The sequence below is a fragment of the Metopolophium dirhodum genome, chromosome 9 (assembly GCF_019925205.1).
Source record: "Metopolophium dirhodum isolate CAU chromosome 9, ASM1992520v1, whole genome shotgun sequence".
Lineage (NCBI taxonomy): Eukaryota > Metazoa > Arthropoda > Insecta > Hemiptera > Aphididae > Metopolophium > Metopolophium dirhodum.
The window spans coordinates 10221172-10231845 of NC_083568.1; the positions used below are offsets into that span (position 1 = coordinate 10221172).

The 10674-nt window shown below is 29.8% G+C and overlaps 1 protein-coding gene across 1 annotated transcript; it reads right to left on the bottom strand.

The window, feature by feature from the left end:
* Positions 1 to 2385: 2385 nt before the first annotated feature.
* On the bottom strand, positions 2386 to 6486 carry LOC132952578 (uncharacterized). The gene is made up of 2 exons (XM_061024906.1): positions 6129 to 6486; positions 2386 to 4191 (listed from the first exon to the last, which is right to left on the bottom strand). Exons 1-2 carry the CDS (start codon positions 6458 to 6460, stop codon positions 3291 to 3293), a joined length of 1233 nt encoding a protein of 410 aa, XP_060880889.1. The 5' UTR covers positions 6461 to 6486; the 3' UTR covers positions 2386 to 3290.
* Between the last annotated feature and the right edge of the window lie 4188 nt (positions 6487 to 10674).

A 10674-nucleotide genomic window follows, 5' to 3' on the forward strand; every position in this document is an offset into this window, starting at 1 on the left:
TTTTTGTTCCTATACTCGTCATGTATACGAGAATGTCCTGCAGGGTACTTGGAACACTCGAATATATCGGTGATATTATTATTATTGATCATCACGCACGAATATAAAATTATTGGCCAGCGAAGTGGACTACAGCAGGAAGTAGGTGTCCGTGTCATATTATAATTGGCACACTAATATTACATAATATAGGTAATATACTAATATATTATTAATTTATTGTATTTTTATAGTCGGCTGATATAGGAACAGTCAAATGGGTCTGTAAAACTCGCGGGGTACTCGTCGAGATGGCACGAAGACATCGTAGCCTGCACCACCGTCGGTTTGATTCAACAATAATCATTAAAATATTGAGGTAAGACACTGCAGTCAGAATATTATATTATTACTAGCTGAATTACACGTCGTTGCCGGGTTTAAGTATAAAAAATGTCTACAGCCCAACTTTAACCGGACGGCCGCAGACCAAGACAGACGATTAATTTTAATAGGTATATAATACAAAATAATAATGTATGACAACAATCTTATTACAAAATTACCCAACTATAACTAAAGCTACTTCATTAGTAGTTGCAGCATTGTAACAGCCTTTGTGTCCATTAGCAGGTTTTCTATCAGCGTGAATAACCACCTGAAAATTAGTATTATTTTGACTTGGTTCATAGTGCCAATGTTATTTTTATAATCAATTGTGGGATTATATGCTAGACCAGATAATTTCTTAATTTTCCATTTGCGTAAATTAATTTTAGTCGGAAACCCTAAAGTTTCTTGGTGTTTGATTGCTTTGTACTTTGTTATAGTTTTCTTAACTTGGTTGATTCGAGTTTTATCTGTATATCTAGCACGGCGACGCATCTTACTTTTTTTATTAATTTTATTTTTCTTACTATTTTCTGTGACACTAACATTATTAAAAATAGATAAATCGCCCTCTGAAGTAGTAATTAAATTTACTGCAACATTATGAATATTAGGAATAGATAAATAAACATCAAAATGACCACTATTAAAATTTCCAGTTTGACGCAATCTTTTTACTGGGAATGTATCTACACCAAATTTAGCATAAAGATTATTATTATAATAAATTTGAAATAAAAATGGGAAAATATTTCCAGTTGCAACCAATTCGCAATAACCACCGTAGACAGTAGGATTGACCATTTCACGAACATAAGCCTCAGCAGTGGAAAAGTTGTCACCATTTCAATTGTAAGACATAGTAATAAAGTTATTCCAATTATCAGACACATACGAAACAATCGTATTTCGGATCTCCTGACATCTTACTTGAGTGTTAAACAAATGAAATGATATTGAACGGAAAAGGCAGGCACCATCACCGATAATTGGTACAACTATTTGAGGTGTCAACATTCTATTGACAAAAATGTCTTCAATCGATGACATTTTTAAAAAAATGTATTCAATCGATGACATTTTTAAAAAAATGTATTCAAACAATTAAATTGAATAAATATAATATTTTAAATAATTTTCCAACGTGTTCCGGGTAATCTTTATACTTAAAATGTGATCTACCTACATATAATGTACAGCTAGAGGCTCACGGCTTATTTTTCACTAAAAATATATTACGTATTATAATAATAGATATATTGGTCAATATTTTACGTCATAAGTTTAGCGGTTGCAGCCGTGCTATATATTACTAAAACGCATACAATGTATGATGAATAATGTAATAAAAATATATAACGTATTGTAATAATAGGTATATTTGTGTTTTAATATTTTACGTCATATATTTAGCGGTTGAAGCCGTGTTATAATACGTATTAGTAAAATACATATAATGTGTATCAGAACGTATCAGTAGAGCAGTGAGCCTCGGACTCGTGAGTAAGTCGGTAGACAAATTAACTGTCGTAAAGACTGTGAATAGTGTATATGGTGTAAATGATATAGGAAACGCCGCGACGGCATGGTGGATCGTAACACGTTTATCGCATAAAGGTACGGCCCCACTGAACGCGATTTGCGATTTTGCGTTTTGCGATTGCGTTTTGCGTTTTTACGATTTTATCAAAACTATAGAATAACTATGACATGGCCACACTGTCAGCGTTTCGCGTTTTGCGTTTTACGATATATCGCTTTTAACGCAAATAAATCAAAATAGTTTGTTTTCATGCGATTAATCGCTCTTGAAAAGCCCACGATGTCGGTTGATCCAGAAAAATTAGCTGCAGCAGTTTTTTTAAAAGAACCAATCTGGAACCCTCGCCATGCTGGTCATAGAAGTAGGACCATTATTCAACAGTGTTGGTCTGATTTAAGCAAAGAGATGATTGTAGATGATAAGTAGGTACAATGCAGGTTATATTACAAAAATAAATACAAAATTTATCCAAGTTCACTTTATTTTAATATTTCACATATTACGTATATTGGCATATAGCTTTATTTATTAAACACTTAAAAGTAAGTATAAGTTATATAAACTTATAAGGAATAAATAATTAAATAATATTATAATTTATAAGCAATATTGCAAACTTTATAAAAAGTATAGGTACATCGTACATCAGTCATTAGGTACCTATTGGTATTACAATATAATATTATTCTGATACTTATAGCTTATTGAACATATACAACCGTCAACCATATACATTGATTATAAATAAAAATTATTAAAAATTATTATTAATCAATAAAATGTATACATTAGTACGTATAAACTTACTATAAATTATAAATTATACTATAATCAATTACACAGTACACTAGTTAAAATAGTTAAGAATAGGTTGATAGGTACTCGATAGAATATTATAGATAGCCGATTGGGAAATTACATTTGAATCAATTGAATAAGCTTACCATATGTAATTATTCTATTTTTAATAATAAAGTCGAAGTCTAATATACGAGCAGTTACTTATAAATTATAATGTACACAAATACAAAATATAAATAATCCAGACCTACGGTTTAAATGAAAATAATGATTATTCCAGTTTATTTTTGGTTTTAAAATAGTAACACGATTTGATTGAAATTTAAAATTGACGAACAATTACATCGTTGCAGTATATTTCACTATAGGTAAATAAGTTTAATAACGAAATAAAGTAAAAAAAAAAAAATGATCAAATATAATAATACCTAGGTAGGTCCCTATCCTATAGGTATTAAACGTTTTAAAATTTAAAAAATAAATTGATACCTGTGACAAAAGTCAAATAAATATTTTAAAAATGTAATACCTATCTATATCTATATGATATTATCAAAGTTACATTATCTACCTACTGTTAAATATAGTCCATTTGCCAAGGAACTGAACCATACTCACTAATAAAATAGTTGGCGAATATTTCTCTAGTGTCTCTGGCATCTGTACTAAATCTATTATTTCTTCTGCCGTCAGAGATATTAGCAACTTTTTCTTCAGATAAATTTTGAATAATATTTTGTATTGGTTGTTTATTATGCGTTAATACTACATTGTGCAATATGCATACTGCTTTTGTAATTATAATAGCATTTTCAATATTAGTTTCGATGGCTTTATTTAATATTCTCCACTTCGAGGATAGAATACCAAAAGTATTTTCAACTGTGCGCCTTGCCCGAGAAAGTCTGTAATTAAATACTTTTTTTTTATTATTATTTATGAGTTGTTTGCCAGGATATGGTCGTAATATATTAACTAATAATGGAAATGCTTCATCGCCTATGAATGTGTATGGTACTTTGATGTTGGTATTTGGAAGTTCTGCATTATTAGGAATATTCAGTTTTTTATTTTGAAGTTTTTTGAAAAATTCTGAATTTTTTAAAACTCCGCCGTCGCTTTCCCTGCCATACGCACCAATGTCAACCATCACAAATTTGTAATTTGCATCAGAAACAGCAAGTAGATGTATAGAAAAAAAATGCTTGTAATTGTAGTACATTGAACCCGAATTTTGTGGCTGATTAATCCTTATATGTTTTCCATCGATGCTTCCAAGGCAATTCGGAAAATTCCAATTTTTATAAAAATTTTTGGAATTTGATTTCCACATATCAACTGTAGGTTCCGGCAAATAAGTAGGGAATAATTTATCCCAAATAGCACTACATGTCTCTACTACAATTTTTGAAATAGTAGTTTTTCCCATTCTAAAAGTGAAAGCTAAGCTTCTAAAACTACAACCAGTAGCCAAAAATCTAAAACATACATTTAAAGGTTAATAGGTTTTGAACTTAAACTAGTTGAACTGATATTATTGCAATTGAAATAATTTGTTTTACAATTAGACATAAGTAGTAACGTAGTTTAAATTTATGACATGTAGTTACACAAAAAAACAAATAAAAACTGATTATGCGTAAATATTCACGTTTTTCCTTTATTTTTTTATTTTGTTTTCCCCGACTCTTTTGAAGACTATTGAACATTTTCAATGTTTATATTATGATGAATAAAATAACTTATTTACCTATTACAATCTATAGCTATAAAAGTTGAAAATTGTATAAATGTTAACTACAAAATCCTTTTTTAATTTTAAATTTGATAAATTTTGTCAAAATTTGAACTTAAAATACTTATAAAAACTATGACTATGTGTGTTTTATTATTTTTCAACTGGTATTTTTATAATATCAGGAGCCTTGTATTAAATTTTCACGCTTATTGACCAAACAAATAAAATGTTATTGACATTTACAGAAAAAAGCTAAAAAAAAATTTTAATTTAAAATGTCTGCATACAGCTCAAACGAGTCAAAATATTTTGAAAATGTTATCAAGTATAGTAATTGATAAAATAAACATATGGTATAAATTGCAAGTATCTACAGTTAATAGTTTTTGAAGTATAACCAAATAAGAAAACACTATTTAAAAAATCGAGTGAATATCCAGAATATCCAATGTTGTAAAACTTTGAACTCCACACGATCATAAAAATATAATTTGACTTTCAGGTAAAAATTTTATTTTGATAAAGGTAAACAAACTTATAATGAGGATTCTTTTATTAAATTTTCAAATTTTATATTTAAAAAAAAGACAGTTATGAATTTCTAACTCAAAATAATTTGAGTGTGATTTTTACGTAGGTATTTTGTCAAAATTCGAACTTTAAATACTAATAAAAAAAAATTGTGAATTTATTTTTAATATTTTTCATCTTCCATTGTAGGTATATAATAGGTATACAATATATTATGAACCTTTATTAAATTGTCAAGATTTTTAACACAACGAATGGCATTTTATTGAAATATATAGAAAAAAAAAATAAAAAAATCGGAAACTTAAAATTTACATAATCAGCTAAAACAAATCAATACCGATTTTACGTAAAAAATCATGTTTTTCCTAATTTTTTTTTGTTTTTTACGTCGCTTTTGAAAACTACTGTGAATTTCCAAGCGTTATTTCGATTACTTATTTGGTACACTGCAGACACATATAAAAAAATAAAAAAACACACATCATCGCTTCGTTCAGAATCTAAATTTAAAATTTGATTTATTTTTTTTGGAAAAATTCAAAATACCAGTAGCCTATTAATTTTGTGAATCTGATTATAAGTACAATGTTGATAGATATATCGATATTGATGTAATTTTTATTAAATTTACCCAGGTTTTAAAACCGATATTAGGTACCGATTTTGAAAACTGGTTAAAATTTAAAACCGTTAAAAACCGATATCAAAACTGAAAACGAAATTGGAAAAAATATTTTCGGTTTTCAGCCCTGAATTTACCAATAATTATAATTGATTTTTAAACCGATTTCATGCCCTGCAGATTTTTAAAGAATTACATATATTTTTAAATAAAATATTTGTGACTGACTATATGCATTATAGCCATTATTTACCTATTTTCTATGTATAATTTTAGACAGTACATTAGTAATTTTAAAAACTAAATAAATATTTCTATTAGGTATATTGTTATTACATTTGTAATCAACTGTCATAATTTAATTATGTTTATATTTTTTTTTATGTGGCCTCCATTTAATATTAATTTACTTATTATTTTAATATATGACCAAGTTGGTTTTGAACATGTTTTGATACTTGTTTTAATTATTTAGAATTATAAGTAAAAAAAATGTAGGTTTTAATTTGATATTTACTTACCTCAGAGTAACTAAAAGCCTCTCTTCTGATGATATAGGCTTTCGGAAATTTGTTTCTGATTTTTGTATAGTATCTTTAATAGCATCAAGTACTATGTTGAAAGTTTCTTCATCCATACGGCAGTACTCAAAAAACTTGTCTGGATGCTTTTTTAGTTTAGAAAAAAGAGTATGATATTCACCTTCTTTTTCTCTATTTGTATTTAATTCATGTACCCATAAACGTTCTTTAAACATTTCAACTTTTGCTTCTATTGAAGCAGAACTTTCGGATAAAAGTATTTTACGCACGCGGTTTGAATTGAACGAAGTCATCTTGGCGATTAAAACCATTCGCCACAAAACAATAAAAACGCGGGACTGGCCCCACCAAAATCGTAAAAATCGCTGGAAAATATCGCTCGCATAATCGCTTGCATCGCAAATCGCGTTCAGTGGGGCCGTACCTTTAGAAATGTATTCTTATTTTTCGATAATGCAATATTTGTTTAATTTGTAGTCGATGTTTTCCATACAACTCATAAAATATAGCCTCGGAACAATACATATCTACACGCCGATAAAATACACACAAAAAAAGGCCAGAGTCCAGGTAGATGGAAACCCTCGGGCCGCCGTGACGTGCCTTACATTATTTCCTGTTATCGATCGACTACTATTGTTATTATTATATCAATATAGATATACAAATTACATGTAAAAAATTATTTTTACCGATTTCAACCCTTTAAAATCAAAATTTTGATAAATCCTTTCTTAGTGCCAGATGAAATTATTACAAAAATCTATCCTCGAAATTTCAAGTCGATAACTCAAATAGGTTCGGCTCTGCGTTGATTATTGGTAAAGTACACTTTCCTTTATATAAAGAGAGATATGCATATTGTTGATTGAATAATGATATTATTAATTTATCTATATTTGTGTTAAAGTGACTAGTATTTTTCGTTCAGTGTAGAGTATGTAGTAAACATTTTGCAAAGAATAAATACATCTTTAGCAATAGTACAAAAACTGTGCATCCAAAAGCTGTTATTTATTATCTTTTTTATAGTTTATGTTTGTTTGAAGTAATTTTTTTATAGCCATTCAGAAACTGATGAAGATGATGTATGTAAATCTATGAAGTTGAATTACCAGAGGTAAATATTATATATTTTAATTATAACCAACTTAATTAATCATGTATACCTATATATTTTTAGTTTGGGTGAAAATATAATATTTGATTTTTCGCCTACTAGCACAGTATCGACTAAGGTTGCCAAAGTTCTGTTTCAGAAAAATTAGTTAGGGGACTCCGTCCGGCCCCTGCGTCCCACGCCCAAGTCGAGCTCTGGCCCTTGAACAATTATTATAGTTATTATTAATTATTGTTATATTCATTTCTGAATTATCGCCTTTAATTAATGTCGAACCATTTCCATTAATTGAATTTTCAGGCGGAAGTGGACCCTTAGAGAAAACATTTTGAGCTGCGCTATAAAAAGTACCAAAGCCTTCTTTCATAGCCAATGAGTAATTTTTTTCCTGTAAAGAAACGTTTGAATCTTTTAAATGATCTTCTGCCTCTACTATTTTTTGTAACAGGCTCTGAATATCCCGATATATTGATTTGTATACTACGTTTTCTTGTAGATTCTTGGGTTGCTCTGGAAAAAAAAACATTTTAAACTATAAATTTATCATGAATTCTAATGTTTTATTTACCTCTTTTTTTCTAAATATATTTAAAGACTTTCCGTCCGTCAATAAAATTAGCATTGCGATTATACTGCAGATTTTCAGCATTTTCTGTATGATAAGTGTATGGAACATTCTTGTTTGAACAATGTCGGAACAATCTTCGTCAATCTACAATGAATTCAAAAACAATATTATTTCTAGCTATAAATTATTCGAAAAACAAAATATTTACGTACAGTTATGTATATATGTGGACAGCTATTATTCATAATACTTATTAATGACAAATAATCAATGACATGAATCGAAAAATAATAATATAAACAATATTATAATGCCTGACTACGTCGTGATTTGTATTATTCTAATAAATGATCATGGAGTGTTTTTCTGTTTTTAGTCAGAAAAATTAAAGGGACTCTATACCGACCGTTTTTTTTCGACAAAAACATACCAATCTTTTGTCCATCGTACCCGATGTACCTAATAGTGCGATAAGACATTAAAAAACTGATTTGAATTCATTATTATGTTTTCGTGAGATCGGTCACGCCACTTTTTCAAATTTTGGCCCCTAATTTTGATGTGAAACGGGAGTGAGGACGACTGTGGCGTAGCGAGTAGCATCCGTAAATACGCGGCCGGGGCTATACAGTATACACAGCGTAGCGTATTCCATCGCGTTTCTGACGCCAGTGGCGCCGAAGTACAAAATTAAATGTATGGTAAGGATCTCCGAACGCTCTAGTATAAGCCGCCCGGCCAACAACTGAGGATGCGACGTCTAAAGAGAACTTCATGAGGTGATCTTAATGGATTTGGTCCTCTCAATAAAAAAATAATGCATTTTTACCGCGAAAATGAAAGATTTGCAACTAGAAATTGTTTGGATGGTGTCTTATTGAAGTCAGTGAACAAAAAAGTTCGGAGGTGTGGGACTTCGTGTACCGAATGCGACCTATGCCGTCGCGTATATACGCAATAATAACACTCCGACAATAATATATCGAGTTCGAATTGGTTTATACAAATTGATACGATATTCGGGAGGTGTGTTATTATAAACCGTGTGAGATTACACGCTCCTGGACTATCTGCAGTATACATATATTATATATGTACATATACGTTCAGTATAATTCTGTTATATACAGTGTATAGCATTAAACCAATCGGATGTACATACAAATGCAGGTACGTGATCGCCGGCAGGCAGTGCCGCCGTTTGGTTTTCTTTCCAATTAAATAACGTCGCGTGCGTTTGATTTATAATTTAATTTGAAACTAATTAAACGAAAAACGGTCTCACCGCAAACGCCCTTTTCGTCGACCCTCCACCGCCGTCGCCACCGCATATTAACCATCGCGTCCATTCCACTAAAATCATAATATCATATTATTATGTTTTATTAACGAAACGCGTTTCCCGAGACAAATGTTTTCTCGGGCACACCACTCACATCTTTGATCGGAATTGTAATTACGTTCGGAAACTTGCGTACCGTGTTGTATAATATATGACATACACGCGGGTGCTGCAGCGCGTTGTCGGCGCTCGCGGCCATAAGTCGAGTTTATAGTGTTTATAGTTTACACGCGCAGTAACGTTTCGTATAAAATATAATATAATAGGTATATAGGTAGAAGCGAAAAGAAATTATATTAAGTTCGTTTGTGTGTATGTGTGTGTGAATGTACCTATACTTCGTCCTTCGGAACTCCGCATCGATTAGTTAATATATGGTTGGTACCTCCGCCAACTAACTCCTGGATGTTATACAGTTGCCTTTATGCATATTTAATTGTATGAATCATATAGCTATAGTTAATCAAAACGTATATAGACGTATAGTAAATAAACTTACAAAACACAATATGCACAATAATATAATTTGACTGATGAGAGAAACAATAAATAATATTATTTACTATTTAGTGATAAGAGTTATTAAACTGTGGCCTTCGGGTCGGTCGAATACGGAATATAAGTTATAATATAAGTACTTAAAATAATCACTTATTACCTGCAGGACTCAGATTTCTATGCATTTGCAATTTTTTTCGTAAAATGCTAACACGATGCTTTCCAAGATACAAATTTGTTTCAAACGTGTTTTCATTTTCAAATTTGTTTTCAAACGTTATTCTAACAATGGACGTTTTTAGGGTGTTATTTTATTTTAGGTTATTTTTAGTAATATAGGTAACAAAAAAAATGTAATATTATATTATATAGATAGATACATTAAAGGTATATTGTACTAAAATAACATATTATACGTAATCTGGTTTTTAAATAAAACGATTCACAAATTTATCTTGATTTCTTAAGAAATCCGGGGTCAATTCTCAGGAATTTTTTCAGGACATGATTTAGAGTTTTTGCAAATCGTTAATGTAGCAAATGCATTTTTCATATTTTTAAGGACATTTAAATCCGACCCCTAGACTAATCACATTTAAATGAATTGGTACGCTATAACAAAAATAGAACTGTGATTATTTGCTTTCTTGATATTTTTATTAATTTTATATTTTATATTTTGCTGTGTGCTCAATTTAATTAAATACGTGTTTTTTAGTATTATGAGTCGTCTCTTAAGTAATTTTAACAAATTTATTATTGTAGAGTACCTATCTGCTTTAAAACTGGACAGCTGATTAACCGATTGTTTATGTGATTGTGCCATTGTGGAGACTTTAACGATCGTTTAGAAAGTATATATATATATATATATATATACTGTATATATTGATACCTAAAATACCATTTTGTTCATTGGTGTACCTTGTGTGGTATCGTAGACATTTAAGGAGCGTATATTTTAATTCCATAAAGTGGAATTAATTATAACGAAGAC

What these genes read in the sequence shown, in the direction of transcription:
- LOC132952578 (XM_061024906.1), bottom strand. Translation starts at nt 6,460, where the DNA reads ATGGTTTTAATCGCCAAGATGACTTCGTTCAATTCAAACCGCGTGCGT. An exon ending in AGGCTTTTAGTTACTCTGAG is followed by an intron (nt 4,192 to 6,128) that starts GTAAGTAAATAT and finishes TGTATGTTTTAG; the next exon opens with ATTTTTGGCTACTGGTTGTA.